The 18,286-nt window shown below is 46.0% G+C and overlaps 1 protein-coding gene across 1 annotated transcript; it reads right to left on the bottom strand.

The window, feature by feature from the left end:
- Positions 1 to 1,308: 1,308 nt before the first annotated feature.
- LOC311321139 (methionine aminopeptidase 2-like) lies at positions 1,309 to 9,207 on the bottom strand (the record flags this gene model as incomplete). Its single annotated transcript, XM_084453057.1, has 11 exons — positions 1,309 to 1,561; positions 2,038 to 2,153; positions 3,279 to 3,382; positions 3,873 to 3,969; positions 4,133 to 4,227; positions 4,846 to 5,027; positions 6,336 to 6,497; positions 6,797 to 6,899; positions 7,692 to 7,754; positions 8,005 to 8,118; positions 9,006 to 9,207. 11 exons carry the CDS (start codon positions 9,205 to 9,207, stop codon positions 1,309 to 1,311), a joined length of 1,491 nt encoding a protein of 496 aa, XP_084309183.1.
- Positions 9,208 to 18,286: the final 9,079 nt, after the last annotated feature.

Below are 18,286 nucleotides of genomic sequence, written 5' to 3'. Positions count from 1 at the left end.
GCCAGGCTGACAGAGACTCTCTCAGTCGGAAGTGATCTGACTTCACCCGTCCTCCTTCAACCCTTCTACTGTACTTATATGGATGGATGTTTGTCAGGTTCATTAGAGTCTAACTTGACTCAATGATGTCTACAGCAAAGTGTCCTCAGAAGACCCACCTGTACACCATTCCATATCAGGTGTTGAGCTGAAGGAACCTGAACCTCACCGCAGATGAACCCGGCTCTGCTCATTAGCTGGCAACCTGCTAACCCCAAAATAAATATTTTTTAAAAAGCAAGGGTATTAATTGACGTCACTGTGTATCCGATCTGGAGTACACGGCAGCACAGGACATATTTGACCCAGACCCAGTTAAGAATAGTCCTGACTGATGTCTCTGAGGAGCTGGGGAGAGACGGAGACATGATGCATTCCTTAGCTGTGACATCATCAACAATGTCCTCGTCCCAAAGACTTCGACAGACATAAATGGGCTGGAATTTAGAGAGCGGAGCAAAGATCTGGGATGCATACATTCACTATGAGACGTATTTAAATGCCATGTGATCTGCATGCCTTTGTAGATTGTAGCCTATGCATTTGCAGAAGCATGGAAACTACTCATGTTCTAAATTGGGTATAATAATGTTCTGATATGGATAATGATGACACTATATGAAAAGATTCTGTCCATATCTGCAGAGTTGTGTTCAAGGGGCAATTAGTAACCTTGCTTGAAAAGCTTTTGGAAGGCACATGTCATGGGGCACATGTACATCTATGTTATAATACTGCCCTCTTTTGGTTAAAACTTGGACATACATTTCACTGCATATCATTTCACTGCCAAGCTACATTTTGGGGAAAATTGCCATTGTAAATATGAATACAGGAATACATACTCAGATTTGTATTAATTTATTTCTTACAAAATTTCAAAATAAATTAGAAATGCTTTCATATACTTCCAAAGGCTCTTATCAAGGAATTGAAGAATAAATATATTGCAGCGTTCACCAAAACCTTGTGAGCAATTTTGCATATTGTATTCATTCTAAAAGCAAAACAGCTTGGAGATAATAAATAAAATGACACAATTACAGTTTTTTTGCTTATTTCTTGGCTTGATCCTTAAAAAAAAAAAGGTAAGCTACTGCCATGACACCTGTCTCTTGCTCTTGCTCAAACACATGTCTAAAGGAAGGACTCAAGCAACATAAACTAGGTCAGAGCAATATTGCATATTGTTTTCAGTCTAGAGAGGAGGTCATACACATTTCCTGAACTGTCACATTCTTCCTGGTCGGCCTTGAGTTTGGAGCATGCTCAGTAGTCATCACCCCGGCTCACTACCTCCCTGCAGGTGGGCCTGAGTAGGATGGTGTGCTCATACTGGGCTGTGTAGCTGCCCTTGATGTCACACAGAGGGGGGTGGGGGTTGATGATGCCAAGGTCACATAGGTTCTTCAGGGCCATGAGGTACTTACTCTCTCCCTTGCGGTCCAACCAGCGTCTGCAAAACGCCAAGGTGCCAAAATTCTCATTGATCACATTCAGCAGATGCTTAGCCCTGGGGAGTCTGCAGCAGGGCAGAGAGATGGAGAGAACAGTCATATAGCAGTATAGCATATAGCAATAATTGCTTTTAACATAGGAAGTCAGTGTACTACTACTAACCAGAACTCAAAAGTACATCTTCTTTCAAAACAAGTGTCTAAGAGCATAATCTAGTGCTAAAGGCAAGTGCAAGAGTAGCAAAGTGCAAGAGTAGCAAACTAAAAATACAATTGGTGCTTAAGAAGTACGATCCTCATAATACTTAATATGTATGGTAGTTGAAGTCCTGCTTGGTCTCATAGTCGGGGTCCAAAGAGCAAGCAATGTGTTTTCCACAAACTCCCGTACCGAGGTAATTTAGTGCAAGTGTGCTTAGAGGGTCTTTGATAGTAAGGGACATTGTGACCCAATAATGTGACCCAATAATGAACAGAATTAGTATTCAGCACCGTAAATCACACATCGACAGTGAAGCTGGTTAAGGTGAGCTGCGCTGACCTTATTGGCACATGTCCAATGTTGAAGTTCTTCATGTAATGTGAACACTCCATGTCGTCATAGACCGCACCCCTCCCCGTGCTCCCAAACGTCTCGATGGCGTACACCTCGCCTTCCTGTCACGGGGCGGAGGAAACGGACACTGTAAAACCTCTTCATATTTATTTTTACAAGACATAAAGCCAAATTAAAGATAGTCTTGTACAAGAAAGTGTACAAGGCAGTTATGACAAGGACACAACAGGGTGAGAAATGTCAATGAAGGTCATTGAATGCCTGTCCCTAGTGGAGGATTTCCCTCCAGCACTTGGAGGTAAACTGAACTAATTACTCACATGTCAGTGGCTGAATAAAATTTATTGGCGGTGTGTGTCTATTGTAGTGTCCTTGCACACCCACACACTCTCCTGCTAACTACTGGTCAGGGTCCTCTATCAGTTGATGACAGCGGTTGGAGTCCCTGTGTTATTAGCTGATAACACTGCGACACCTTCTTCTCTGCACCGATAATCAGTCAGAGTGGTGGCAGCCCAGCGGCACACCCAGCTGCCACTCCACCGCTGCGCTCTGCTCATGCAGAGGGTAATGGCCCTGTTACACTCCCAACACTCCAGCTAAAAATACAACCGTGAGAGATGCCACATCAGCAACTCCTCCTGCTTCCCTGGAACTGTCACACTCAGCAAATTGACAATTAAAATGTTCAATTCTGCCCAAACAGAGTTAGGCATTGCAGCTGTGAGGGCCAGGAAGATGGGGGAAGTGGCCGCCGGTCGTGCTGTGAGATGGCGATACTGTAGTTTTGTCCCTGGTGGTGTGGTCAAAGCCGGGGCAGACAGGCAGGTAGAGGTTAGGAGTGTTAACTGCCCCGTCATTGACTCTGAGTGCCGATTCCATGCTCCTAGAGTGCCATTAAAAGCTGGAGTTTCAACAAGTGTTGCTACTTGATGCGGCGGGTAATTTAGTTAAAGGTGTAACTGAACAGGGTGACAAAGGAGGCGTTGGAGCGTAACCCTAACCAGCTGTGAGCTCTTCCAATTACACGTAACATACAATTTTATTCATAGTCAAGGTCAAACGTTTGAAAAAGACTATTTGATTTGCACTGATAAAGAGATTAAAAGAGAAGATTGGATTCTTTTTCTAGGCCATTACATAATGTAACATGATTTTTAAAAATGTACTGCTGTACTTCTGCAGCGCATTTGACAAAAATGTTGCAAAAGAATCTGTCTACCGACCTCCATCTTAGTGGCTTCTCCCCCCTTGACGATGGGAACAGTCTTGCCAGAGTGGATCCTGTACGGCCCAATAGAGTGGCCGTTGAGATTCCTGATTGGCTTCACTAAAGAAGAAAAAATACAACATTCAAATCAAATCAAATCAAAATGTATTTTTAGAGCATATTTATTCTTCTTGTAATTGTTTTAATTGATTTGATTGCTTTAATTGATTTTGTATGCATTTTTGTTTGTGTGTTGTGAACTCGTCAACCCTGAAAATGAGGGAAACCTCTGTGCTCAAACTAAAGTCAAAATAAAGGTTTGAAAACGACGACCACCGAAAGGTGGGTCCTGGGTAAAAACATTTCTCATCAAAACAAGGAAATAACAGCAAAACAATACAGACACTGAACATGAACCAGGCTTGGGCACAGACTGGTTAAAACGCCAGGGAGAAAAGGAGGGTCTTTAGGGAGGATTTTTAAAAACCCAAGGGGTCTGGGAGGATCTGGCATGGAGGGGCAGGTTGTTCCATTATTCACATTATACACAATCTGAAAATATTGAATCTCTGAAATGGAATGGAAGAGGCATGAGTGTCTGTTGCGGTACCTTGGTACGTTTTCCCATCTATCTCCACCTCATAGGACTCCATGACTTCCTGAATGCTCTCCCCCACGTCACACAGACGCACATCAATTCCTGCACACTGGGCCAGAAAACGCTTTACTATAACGTGAGTAAAGACCATTATCCTTCACCAACAGACCACAGGAGTGTGAGTTATCATGGTTACTGTACATCCCGGGGTAAATGCGTGCCATTTAAAGCTAGCATAAAGAAGAGAGCAGAGGAAACTGAGTGGGGCTTACCTTGATGCCTGTGTTTGTAGCATCTCTCACAGCCTCCAGTAGCCTGTCATACTTTGGATTAAAGGTGACGGTGAAGGCACAGTCAATGATTCGACCTGAAAGACAAACCATTTGTCTTCTGTGTGGGGATAGGGTGTCGCTTCAATATGCTGACATTTGCCAGATATGTGGGCCTACTCCGATATTATGTTCTAGCGCTGGGCACTCTGCTATCTTACTGCCTAGCCATGCAGAGGTCGCAGTCCTGTAGTAAAACAGTAAAGCCTTATTTTACAGTCCAGTTTAAGATGAGATTTACAAGGAATTATATCGGCAGATTATTAACTATTATAACTATCACAATAAATGTGATAAAATATGCAATCACATTTTACCATGCATTTTGTCAATAAATAAATACATGCATATCCCAGGCTACGGAATAAAGTATACTTATCCCCAACAGGTAATGGGCTATATGCACAATACACAGAACTTCCATAAATTAGTCATGCTTCTCCATTTCCTGTCTTACACTATTGGATGAAATGATTATTCAGGTGTGCCTGATCATTGTGCTGCAGTCAGGCACACCTGATTAATCACTTCATCCAATAGTGTAGGACAGGAAATAGAGAAGCATGTCTAATTTCAGGAAGTACTGGAGTTGTGCATATAGCCTATTATGTAACTATAAACAACTTCAAGCACAAGCAGGTCACGACGGTGCTGACCGTTAATGTGCGTGCCAAAGTCCATCTTGCAGACGTCGTCGTACTGCAGGACGGTGGGGTCCCCTGCGTTGGGGGTGTAGTGGGCGGCACAGTGGTTGATGGAGCAGCCGGTGGGGAAGGCCAGCCCCGCCCTCAGCCCGTTCTCTTTGATCAGTCTCCTGGAGCAGTCCTCCAGCCTCTCACTGACACGCCGGGGGACAGCAGACAGGGACAACAACAGGGACAACAAGGTCAGCAGCTCTGACAACCTGTTTATTACACAACCTGTTTATCGTCGCCTTTGGAGAGCAGCAAAGGGACAGAGCTGTTACAACTCGCCAGCTTCGTTACTGCAGCCAAGTAAGTGAAATACACACACAGTCACCCAAATACCCGGCTGATTTGAAAAATCTAGCTTTATAGCTCCCCAACTGTCCAAAATCTACATCAAAAACAATTTTGGGGGTTGCTCAATGGGCTGGGGCACTTACCATGTAAAGGCTAGTCCTTTCTGCAGCGGCGTGAGTTCAAATCCGGCCCACGCCCTTTACTGCATGTCTTCCTCTCTCTCTCTCTCTCTCTCCCACCTTTCCTGTCTGTCACCTACACTGTCCTATCCTAATAAAGCAGAAATGCCTTAAAAATATCTTTAAAAAAAAACAATTTTGGGCCATTTCTGGCGATGATGGTGAAAAACCACAGCAGGAATTCGCTGCAGTGAGTGACAGCTGAGGACAGTGGGGTGACCAGGGCCAGAAGGAGCCTCACCAGGGCCAGAGGGAGACCAGGGCCAGAGTGAGACCAGGGCCAGAGGGAGACCAGGGCCAGAGTGAGACCAGGGCCAGAAGGAGCCTCACCAGGGCCAGAGGGAGCCTCACCAGGGCCAGAGGGAGTCTCACCAGGGCCAGAGTGAGACCAGGGCCAGAAGGAGCCTCACCAGGGCCAGAGGGAGCCTCACCAGGGCCAGAGGGAGTCTCACCAGGGCCAGAGTGAGACCAGGGCCAGAAGGAGCCTCACCAGGGCCAGAGGGAGCCTCACCAGGGCCAGAGGGAGACCAGGGCCAGAGGGAGCCTCACCAGGGCCAGAGGGAGCCTCACCAGGGCCAGAGGGAGACCAGGGCCAGAGGGAGTCTCACCAGGGCCAGAGGGAGCCTCACCAGGGCCAGAGGGAGTCTCACCAGGGCCAGAAGGAGTCTCACCAGGGCCAGAGGGAGTCTCACCAGGGCCAGAGGGAGACCAGGGCCAGAGGGAGCCTCACCAGGGCCAGAGGGAGACCAGGGCCAGAGGGAGCCTCACCAGGGCCAGAGTGAGACCAGGGCCAGAGGGAGACCAGGGCCAGAGTGAGACCAGGGCCAGAGGGAGACCAGGGCCAGAGTGAGACCAGGGCCAGAGTGAGACCAGGGCCAGAGTGAGACCAGGGCCAGAGGGAGCCTCACCAGGGCCAGAGTGAGACCAGGGCCAGAGGGAGCCTCACCAGGGCCAGAGGGAGACCAGGGCCAGAGGGAGCCTCACCAGATGTCGATCATGGTCAAGCCAGGTCTGATCCAGCTCCTCACGTAGTGGCGGACCTGTCGGTGGGCCTCGGCCGCCTGCCGGAAGTCGTTCCACATCTCTTCGTTGGCCTTGTCCAGCGCCCGCTTCTCCTCATGGGTGGCACGCCACGCCGCGCTGCGCCTGACGGGGGCGGGACGAACCACAGAGAGAGAGAGCGGATTGGTTACTTTATCATTATGCAAATGTTTCTAATGGGTGTGTGGTATCCGACTGTGTGTGCAGTTTGAGAAGAGTCATTTGATGAAGCTTGGTTGTCACAGGTGTCAGAGTAAAGTGTGTTGAATCTACTCAGTTTCATGAAGCGTTACAATGGGAAGGATTCTAAATCAAGGAAGCCTGTAGAAACAGAGTTGGGTATGTCACTCTGATCTTGGATCTGAGCAGCGCTCGGTGTGAGAGACTGTTTAGAAATGGCGTACCCATCTTTAGATGGGGGATATTCACATTCTTCGCCCTTTGGGAAAACTCCACTGGGAAAGAGCTCACAAATAGGGACTGTGGGGGGGTCAGTCTGTCCCTTCACTGTGGCCCAGATAGAGAGAGAGAGGGAGAGGAGGACAGGAGTTAGCCTCTGGAGATGCTCAATACATTCTTTCACACTACTTACGGCTTTTGCACAGGGTGGACCAACACAATCTTCAGCACAGGTGTAGTCATAGTCTGGTATTGCGTAGATTATATTTACCTCCGCCCCAGCGAAAGCGCAGGGCAAAAGGTAATGTTTTTGGTGGCGTGTATTTATTAATTAATTTTTTTATTGGTTGGTTTGTTTGCAGGATTATGCAAAAACTACCAGAGCGATTTTCATAAAGCTTAGAAGAGGCATGTAGCATGGGCCTCCTTAAAGTGGATCCAACCTGAGGAGGGCGCCACTGAGCCGCCCATTCACCTCTATTAATTTTTTGGACTGAGGAGCGAAAAATTACCCCCATTCATTGTCAATGGGGGGAAGTGGAGGGGGGGGGGGGTTGGACTAACAAATGCAGCAATACCAAAGATATTCTGCTCGCACGCACTTGTGCTCACAGAACCATGAAATGCACTCATGGGCAGGGGTCTGTGCTCTCTGCACCATTTCTAATTCTCTAACGCCCTCTTTAACAATGAAATAGGCTTACAAAGGTTTAGCACTGCTTAACTCATAAGGAAATTTCAATATGTTGTTTGAAATTTGCTCAATGATGATGATAAGAAAACTAAAAAGAGAAAAAGCCCACCTCAAATAGCTTCACTGTCTATAGGATTTACGGTGCTGGAACATTCTGCAAAGCAAAAAAACTGACCCCAAAAAAAAAAAACTGTAAAGAAACTCACATGCTTTCTTTTTCTTCTTCTTCTTTTTCTTTTTTCCTGCGGAGTTCTCAGCATCTTCTCCGTCTGTCGAAAGGTGTTAGTATGCTTGGTGTTAGTATGCTTGGAGTAATACTCACATAACGCTGCTCAGGCTAATTTTCCAGTGCTTAACTGACAACAAGTTCACAGCCATGTCGCAGTTAACGGGGCTTAAGTACATTTTTGGGGGACTGGGGGTCGGCATGACGACTACTGAGTGACCCAGATGGTGCTGATGCTAATGGTGTTGAAATTTAATAGGACCTGGGAGGATTGGGGGCTGGCCATACTGTACCTTCTTCTCCATCTTCCTCCTTCTCCTTGTCCTCCAGAGTTTGCTGTTCCAACTGTTTCATCACATCCCCAACACCTCCGGTGTCTCCATCCCCTCCAGCCCCATTCGTCCCTGCTGCAAAGTCACACACACGCACGCACGTGCATGTACACACACACACACACACACACACACACGCACACACACACACACGCACGCGCACACACACACAACACATGCACGTGTGCGCACACACACACTCACAACACATGCACGCGCATTTGCACACACACACACACACAAACACACACACAAACACACACACAAATGTATGGTACCATTTACCATTACAAATGCACCCTCACACACACACAGAGTGTCAACTGTTCATCATTCTGAGTCATTTTGAGAAAGTGCCTCCACTGTGATCAGAACTTGGCAAAGAGCATGCATAATTTGATTATATAACTTGGGAATCAATATTCCCAAGGGCATATATACCTTGCAGCATTATGGCATCTAGCGCCCTGAAAACACACCTATGGACAACAGATAACCTTCTCAGAGGAGCAGGTCCGCATTTTATATTGTCTTAAAATTAGGTAAACATATCAAGTTTTGCCTGCAATCTTTTTTTCCTGTCTCATTCTCCAGAGTAAGTTTTTTGCTCTTAGCTATAACACAAAATGACACACTGTGACACAGTTTTAGACTGGTGACCAGTCATGGGTTGTCAAAGCACATGGTGCAAAGCATCTGTCATTCCCTATATTTCTGAACAGATAACATTCCATCACAGTGAATCAAACACAACCCGTTCAGAGATGGGACATCTCCATCCTGGTCCTTCTGCAGCAGCCTCTCACTTCCAGGGTTGGGACAGGATTCCGGAGCCCCCTCGCTCTCTGACAGGTTGAAAGGTCTCTTTCCCGCATGGTTGGTGATCTTTTCTCTAGACCCATCGGGGCACAGTATTGCGCTCTGTTCTCTGCCGTTTCTGCCCGCGCTGTCATGCTTCTTACCTAAAGCAGCAGCCCGCTTCTTCTTCTTTTTTCTTCTCTTTTTCTTGGCTGATTTAGAAGACTCCGTCTCATCCCTCTCCTCGTTCTCGACGTCCCCACTGAGAACTTCGGGCTTTACTTCATGCTGTACCTTAAGCTCCGCCATGATCGGCAACTGAGATGAAGTGACGCATAAGCTGCTGGGAGCCTCCAGTGGCCACATCCGAAAATGTGATCGAGGCAGCTGCTGAGCCAATAATGGGCTATAAGACAATCTCACTCTGCTACAGTTTTACCTGAGCAGAGAGAGAGAGAGCCCTGCAGCCTCGCCTTTCAGCCAAGGCACTGATGCGTGCGCAAAGCGCATAACGCTCAAATGATAGCGGCCCTGCAGTTCAACCAATTTGCATTACTGAAGAGAGTAGCCCCTAGGTCTGTACAGAAAGGACTTAAAAGACCCAGACTCCTCGTGTCCTCGGTAAGAGCACCGTGAAGGACAATGCATGCTAGTAACCACTTTCTCTGCGCATAATTTTCATCCAATTAGTCTTCGTCTGTAGGCTATATGTCAAGTTACTGCGCGCTCTGCGCACTTGGGACAGCTTGTGCCACAAACTACGGTGTCATTATGAAGCGCTCGACTCCAGTCTATTTGGGGACTTTGGTGGTTAGAATTGTCATTGAGATGCTTTCAGATTGTTGCTGTGAGTTGATAATTTATGGTGCGTAATGGGCGCGTTTGGAGACGTGCACAGCGCAGTGTATCCAAGCAACAAGCCTAGGCAAACTGAAAGGGATAAAGGTCACATTCACAGCAGCGTATTAGAGTAGATGAATGGAAGGGTAGATCTACCGAGTCAAATCTGATCCTAAAAGCGCGTCATTGATTCGGAATGTAGTTTTATTTTATTTATTTATTTAATGTTTTATCTTCAACATGCTATTTCCCAATCCCTTTTTGTGGAATAACTTATAATTAAAATGGTCTATCTTTTAATCTAATGATGGCCTCACCTGTTACCGGATATTTTACACCTGGACCACTGTACTTCTTTGACCAGGTTGGTAACGAGGAAATCATTGTATTGTTCACCTGATCGTAATATAACCTAAACATAATTTCATATCACCAGCCAACAAGACAAGATCGAACGAAGCGCTCTAGAATACTTACTCACCTTCACTTTGATCTGGTAAATGAAGGCGCGCACATGCCAGCAACCATAAAAAGGTAAATTGAGTGTCTCATTGATTACGTTTTATATATTTGAAATAAGATATAACGAATTAATGTTACTCTTCATTTTTGTGAAATGCTATGAACAGTAAACTACAAAGTGGGAGTGAATGTGCAGATGACCACAAAGAAGTAAAAAGGGACGAGAGTAAACTTACAGTACAAAGTGAAAAATGTGGTAAACCTGATGTCCACGGCGCACTGCGGGTCGGACAAGTGGACGGACGAGACGACATCAACTCAATGGATGCATACAAGCGTGTGGCCCCTCAGTTGCTGAGCGAATTGGGTGAACTTCTTTTACAATATGAGTGGAGCGAGCATGGATGTATTCCCCACGGACTTGTGAATGTTCTGAATTACTCGTGGAAGGATGTAACTGCTGGGGCGGTTCATGAGAAACAGTCTTGGCCGTTTGGTGTCGGCGGGGGCGCGGAGCCGCGAAGGTCCCGGAGTTCCACGGACGAGACTCGACAGATGGGGGTCCATAGACAGAAAAGACCTAACAAGAGGGCATCTATATCCGAAAAGATCGCAACTGAAAGAAACACACAAGAACAGTCGAATGTGAGAAAGAAATCCGTTGCCAACGCAAACAAAGGTTAGATAACTAAGTTACGGTAACATTTCCGGACCGTAGGCCTACGCAATAGCTTGCCTCGAGACCAGATAGGCTATATCAATATCTCACATTCACAAACACTATCACAATCCAGCAGCCTTTCTGTAGCCACTCCAAACCAGGGAGAAGTAATAAAAATGGCCATTAAAGATTGAAGACCTCTTAAGTCACTTCTGACGACGTTTTAAGAGGGCGTCTTTGGTTACAAGACAATAGGGGTAGGATTAGTTTACTGGAGATGATTAATCTGTTAATCAATTCTCCATATGACAATTTTATGGTCAATCATTTAGTCACTGTCTGGCCTCCTGTATTATCATCTCAATGAATTATGCTTGAACTGCCAGGATAAATTACCATTTAGAAACACCAACAAGTCCTTGAAGCTTTTGTTTTTAAATTCTTACCTTTCAGCAGTTCACCTTCCCACAACTATTAGTTTCTCCATCTCCTCACAAACCGGCAAAGAGCAAGGTATGCACAACCTTACATACCTTCTAATATCTATAACTTTAGCTGCTTCTGTGTCAGAGTTCCCATTATAATAATCCATTAGAGGCCTGTGCTGTGCCAGTTGAATGTCATGGTTTGCGTTGTCCAGGTTGGCTTGTCCAGCCAGAGGAGCCCATGCCTGATGAGCCTCAGTGGATCACTCTGTGTCAGTGGGCTGTGGAGAGACTGCAGCTGGCCAGGATACCGATGTGTGTTTATTTAACCGTGTCTCATTTTATAACACCACCATCCTTATCTTGATATTACTGACTGATTCTCTGGTTGTGAGCGTATCCATTTAAGCACGTACAACATCCGTTCATCCACCACAGAAAAGCTCAAGCAGTACAGCAAGCGGAGCAGGGCCGGAACAAGCCTCCCATACTGCGTCACTATGGAGAGGTCAAGTCCCACGTTAGACACAGGAGGGCAGTGGGCAAGGCCTGGCCAGTCGCTCCCTTCGCTCTGGGTAACCGTCTGCCTCAGATGCCTGAGGTGAAGCAGGAGGACCCCTCCCAGCACAAACTACACTACAGGATCAACGATGGCTCCTCCTTCATATAGTATCCTTATTCATCAGTAATAGTAGGCCGCACTTTGTCTTGATGCTTTTAATGTCTCATGTAAAGCTTTGAATTGCCTTGTTGCTGAAATGTGCTATACAAATAAACTCGCCTTGCCTTGCCTATTCTAAAGACCTCTGCATAATTTCCTGAGGTCAACCATTTTTTTGTGAGGTAAATAGCAATTAATCATTCCATAATACCATTGTCGAGTCCTACAACACCCCCCCCCCCGACCACTACGCTCTGCTACCTCGGGGCGATTGGTTGCCCTGTCATTCTATGGCCCCTGTGGTTGATCGACACGGTCATGGCTCTTCTCTGTCGTGGCCCCGTAGTGGTGGAATGAACTGCCCACTGACGTCAGGACAGCACAGTCATTGCCCATCTTTCATGGGGCGGCTGTGGCTCAGTGGTAGAGCGGGTTGTCCAATGATTGTAGGGTCGGTGGTTCGAATCCCGCCTCCTCCTGTCCACATGTCGAAGTGTCCTTGGGCAAGACACTGAACCCCAAATTGCTCCCAATGAGCAGGTTAGCACCTTGCACGGCAGCTCTCACCATTGGTGTGTGAATGGGTGAATGAGAGGCCATTGTAAAGCGCTTTGGATAAGAGCACTATATAAGTGCAGTCCGTTTACCATTCACCACAGGCTCAAAACTCACCTCTTCAAGAAGTACGACCAGGCTCCTCCCTCTTAAGCACCTATTGCTTTCATGTTTTGCTACTCTTGAATGAAATGATTGTAAGCTGCTCGGGACAAAAGCATCAACTAAACAATTGTAATGTAATGTAGAATTACAAATCCCTGACCAGCTAACCCTTGACCCCTGACCCCCTAGCTACCCCTCTGGTCACATAGCAGTGTGCCAAAGCCACTCCGGTGTGCTGTGTGGAGGGTGCTACACCAACGTGTTCAGTGACAACCCCTGCCCAGTTATCCTGGCCAGCATCACCGCATTTGGACATGGCACTGCCACCCACACATCCAGGTAAAGTCACACTACTAATGAAGATGTGCTTACTGACGATAATGACATTTATCAGTGAGGCAAATATGGAGCTTTTTGTGTTCTATAATATCACTTCCTGTGTGCTATAATATCACTTCCTGTCTGTCTCTGCAGGGGGACTATCACAGCAGTGTGGGATCAGAGTGGTGGACTCACATGTGACCCAGATGGAGCAATAACCAAGGAGTGGACCTGGCAACCCGGCCCTGGGCCAAAGGAGAAGATAGTCATACAGGTAAGAGGACAACATGGTACCTAAATTCAACAACAAGCTAATTCTCCCATGTGACCCTGCTCCTTCACACCCTGGCGTCCAATAGCAGCCCGGCATCAGATTCAGACCTTGCTGCTCACCAACCTCTCGCAAACCAACCTCCTCCTTGTTCCAGAGCTGTGACTATTGCTGTTCTTATAGAAGGCCTTGGTGACATACAGTCAGTTCACTTACTCTTGACAAAATACTTATTGTAAGTCACATTGGTTAAAAACGTCTGCTTAAATGACTAAAACGTTAATGTAAACATGCTGGCCGAGGAGAGACAGTTTGCATTTCATCAATACCATCTAAGCATCATTAAAGCCCCAATCTGTAACTGTTACTTCTTGGAGCAAAGAACTCCTCTGTTCCTTGTTTGTTAAATGTAGTGTTGGCTCGTTCATTCATGCCCCCTCAAGAGCCTCCACCCACAATCCCTCTCTTTCTTCACTTTCTCCCAGTGATGCAAACCATTCATGAAGTGTCCTTGGCTATAATTTCATAATAACCCAGTAACAGGGAGAGTAAACAGGCCAGTTCATCTTACACTTAATGTCTTTAATCCCTGGGCAGTAAGAGCACTCACTAACAAGCCCAGTCAAGAGGGCTAACTAACTCACAGTTGCTGGGTAACCCTGTCATGTGATATAGTGTGTATGAGATGTAGAGAGGGGATGAAGAGGGGTGGGAGGGACAGGAACAAAGCAGGGGCTGTGGGCTGTGACAGACGACCCAACATGGCTGATAAACTGTCCCACACTGGATGCTCGGATTACCGAGCGGTTGCCAGGTTTGTTCATTCTGGAGTGGGCAATTATCTCCAATTGTGGAGAAAGACTTAAGTGACTACCTTACCTACATAAGCGTTACTGATCCCCACTTTGTCATAAATAAGGGTTTAAGGGATACTCAAGATTTAGAAGCGTACAATTCAAATTAGGGTTGGGCCGATGGACGATATCATCGTCCATCGCCAATGGTTGATAGAAAAATACGATGGTTGAGAACCATCGTCACATCGGCGCTTTTTAAACACTTGAGCTGTGAAAATGGAACAGTTGGGTATTATATATGTGTAGGCCTACGTTAATGGAACAGTTGGGTATTATATATGTGTAGGCCTACATTAATGAAGACCATTTAATACGTTTCCCACAGTTATTGTGTCCTTCGTGAAGAATTTGGACAGCAAATTGAGCGAGGCATATGGTGCGAGTCGACGCCTATACCGGAGTTATTTCTGCTTCTTTAAACATTGTAAATAATTAGATTAACTAATTTGAGTCGTAATCTACTAATTCTAGGCCTATGTGTCATAAAATGTAACATTAGAATGTATCTATAGCTTAACAAACATTGAGGCATACAACGCTTTTCATTAATGAGTCCAGTTCAAGGTTCTAAGCGAACCAACTATCAATAAATGACACACTAGGCCTACTGTAGAACAGAAAATATTTTGTTTCGTTGCTATTAGAACACGTACATGCAGGCAAGCTAAATGCTCATTTCTGGGCAGAATAACAACCTAGAAAGAGCCAATCAGAACCTAGACTCGCCAACGGGACATGAAATGTAGATACCAAAGTTAATATGCATGTAGAAATGTAGATACCCGGTTAAATAATCATTTCGTTTCGTACTTGCTTGCCTACTTTAATCAAAAGACCACAATAAAATACAATGTAAATTCGGCTTTATTTAAATGTGTGGCTTCTGGGCCATAATGCATAAAATAAACAACTCACAAAATTTGATAGGGCCCGTGTTTATCAACCGCATATTTCGTTGAATAATAAAGAAATAATAATAAAGAAATTGTAAATAATTGTTATTTACATATTTTTAAAAAAATACCACAAATGGCATAAAAAAATGGCAAACAAAAACTCCACAATCTGACTCTATACTCTTACTCCAGGGTTTAGGCCTAATCTTTCTATTCTAGATTCCTGGCTAAGAAAACCAGCATGTTCACTTTATCAGGCTTTAGTAGGGAGTGGAGAGGAGTGACAACACTACGTGCGGTGCTCAACACGCGCTCTGATGGTGTGCTGGTTGCGCATATGGAGAGGTATTTACGCGCAATACTAGCCATAAAAGTAAACCTCGTTTGGTTATCTTTCCATCATCTGAGTGGATCGTCATCTCCGTCAATTGTCTCTTCCAGCAAGTAGGCTGTGATCTCTACCTCTGCGATTTCAGCAGCAGTGCGCGTAGCTGGTTAGTTTTTTTCCCCTAGAAGACTGCCCAGCGAGCTTCTGCTCTTCTTAGGAGCAGCAGCGCTGGACTGATCTTCCTGCGTGGTGGGACTGACTGTTGGGCGCTCTGCACGGGTCATGTTGCTACCATCTCTGCAACCAGCTCGGTCTTGACGTGGTTCAGCTCGGGTGGCTGCATGTGTTCCCCTCGGTATCTTGGATCAAGCAGTGCTGATTTGTGCAAGATAGCCATGGTGGCGTCAATATCATATTTGTTCGAAAAAAAAGTAAAACATGTTTTATAGGCGTATTACGTATCCCGGGTAGGCTATTGTAGACTTGCATTTTCTCTAAATTAAATATAAGTTATTTCATATAAAGTGACTGCGTCATGTAGCCAGTTAATGTGAAGCCTGATTCTACGATAGCCTACCCGGGATACGTAATAGGCCTATAAAACATGTTTTACTTTTTTTTTTTTTTTTTTTTTTTTAATTATTATTATTATTTCCATAAAATGACGATATCATCGTCCATCGCGATGTTTGGATGGCCACATCGTGATGTCATATTTCAGCACACATCGCCCAACCCTAATTCAAATTGAAAAGCTCTCTCTCTTTCCCCTGTCTTAGGTGTCAGATCAGATCTGTGTGAGGCTTTTCAGTGGGGCCTCTGCAATCCTCTGCTTTAAGAGTCACAGCGAGAGCGTGCAGCTGCCTCTCTCGTCCCTGTCCATCAGCCCGTCTGAGGAAACGGTGAGAACACTTTCACCTCACAATCTATTCAATGAGAAGCTGTTTCCAAGCTGTTGTTTCAACGCTGGCTAAACCCGATTGGTGCCCTGTACAGGCTTGCCCTCAGACTGGAGGGCAGTTTGCCTCTCTGGCAACCCAGGAGCTCTCCCTGGTTAAGAGGACCAGGAAGCCCCGGAGTCACACAACGGAGCACAGGAAGGCCTTGGCACTCAAATCTGTAAGAGGATACTGATTGTCTGTGTTTTGTTCAGTCTATCTAGTCCACCAACCGGGCTGTGTTCTCCATGTGTGTCCTGCGTTCCTGTGAGGTCTTCCAGGAGGTCCGGGAGGCGGAGCTACTGGAGGAGCCGTCTCCGTTCAGGAGAGGGGGGCGGTTCAGCAGGGAGTTGAGAAGACTCCAGAGGAGGGTGAAGACCATTGTGGAGGACTGGCTGGAGGTCTACTGCATGGCCACCGGTATGGAGGAGGCCAGGGGGGAAATAGCTCTGTCACCTGATCTCCACCAAGGAGCTTTACCAAAGACTTATGCAAATCCTGTATACTTCCCCAACACCAGCTGAATCCAAATTATTACAAGCACTCTTGGACTGATAGTTTCACTCAGTTACATGTTGTTCACCTTCAGTTACATAGTTGACCTGAACTGAAATAGAATGACTTCTACATAAGGGCGTGCAGGTAGGACTTCCAGGGAGTTTCATGGTCTATCTTTTCAGTTACTATTCCCTGATCGTCTGAATTTCCTTGGTTTTCTTCTAGGAATCAAGTGTCCTGACATAGAGCGGATGTCAGATGTCCCCAAGCGCCCCAGACTGAAGAGGGAGGTCCAGTCTGCAGCCCTGCCCACTCTGAACCCCGCAGGGCTAGCGGACAGTACTGCAGAGCAGCCAGAGGGGGGCAGCACTGAGCTCCAGACCCTCCCCAGACACCTGTCTGCCCCTGGGGACCTCCTCCAGGCCTCCTCCCCCAAGCTGGCACGGTAACACCGTAGTCAAACTCACACCTTATTATGTTGGGTGTCTTGAGGGGAGACACTGCAGGTGAATAGGATTTTTTCCCTTTAAAGATGTCTTTATGAAATTTTACCAGTTTAATCTTCACATCTCTTATTTTAAAACAAGTGTAGGTATGCAAATTAGGCAACATCCCATTAGATATGCATACATGTGCATATAGTTTGATACCTACTATCTAAACAATGGATAAAGTCAGGCTTAAAGTTTTACTTTTGTTTTGACTATATACTGAGAACTTAAGGTTTTTACAGATGGGTTTGGGAATACAAGCTTATTTTGAAAAGATAATGAAAAAATACTGCATACACCTATTAAAAATAGATTTTTGGCGAAATTGTAGGCAGAAAATGCAACATAAAATTAAAGAACAACAATATATTCACAATTCCTTCTGTAAATATCTGCAGAATACAGTACATGTGAGAATCAGTATGTAGTCAGGTTTAGGGTTAGTTTAGTGAATGCACCTGCCCTGGAAGTTGAGAGAGTAGGTACAGAGTGACAGAAAAAATGACATTTTGAGAAAATGGCAGATAAAGATAAGTATTATGAATTCATGTCAACTGTTTGTGATGCAAGAATCAATTTCAATCGCATCTCTCATGTCTTAGTAAACAATTGAATGCATTTACACATTTCTTTTCTATTTCTGTAGTTGAGACCAGCTGGTGGGTCACATGCTCTCTCCCCCTGGGTCATGATGAACCCTCCCCCTGGGTCATGATGAACCCTCCCCCTGGGTCATGATGAACCCTCCCCCTGGGTCATGATGAACCCTCCCCCTGGGTCATGATGAACCCTCCCCCTGGGTCATGATGAACCCTCCCCCTAGGTCATGATGAACCCTCCCCCTGGGTCATGATGAACCCTCCCCCTGGGTCATGATGAACCCTCCCCCTGGGTCATGATGAACCCTCCCCCTGGGTCATGATGAACCCTCCCCCTGGGTCATGATGAACCCTCCCCCTGGGTCATGTAGCTACTCCTCCCCCTGGGTCATGATGAACCCTCACCCTGGGTCATGATGAACCCTCCCCCTGGGTCATGATGAACCCTCCCCCTGGGTCATGATGAACCCTCCCCCTGGGTCATGATGAACCCTCCCCCTGGGACATGTAGCTACTCCTCCCCCTGGGTCATGATGA

Source organism: Borostomias antarcticus (genome assembly GCF_949987555.1).
Source record: "Borostomias antarcticus genome assembly, chromosome: 18".
In the NCBI taxonomy this organism is placed as follows: domain Eukaryota; kingdom Metazoa; phylum Chordata; class Actinopteri; order Stomiiformes; family Stomiidae; genus Borostomias; species Borostomias antarcticus.
Note: the sequence above shows the minus strand (reverse complement) of the source record. Positions and strands in the feature narration are given on the sequence as shown.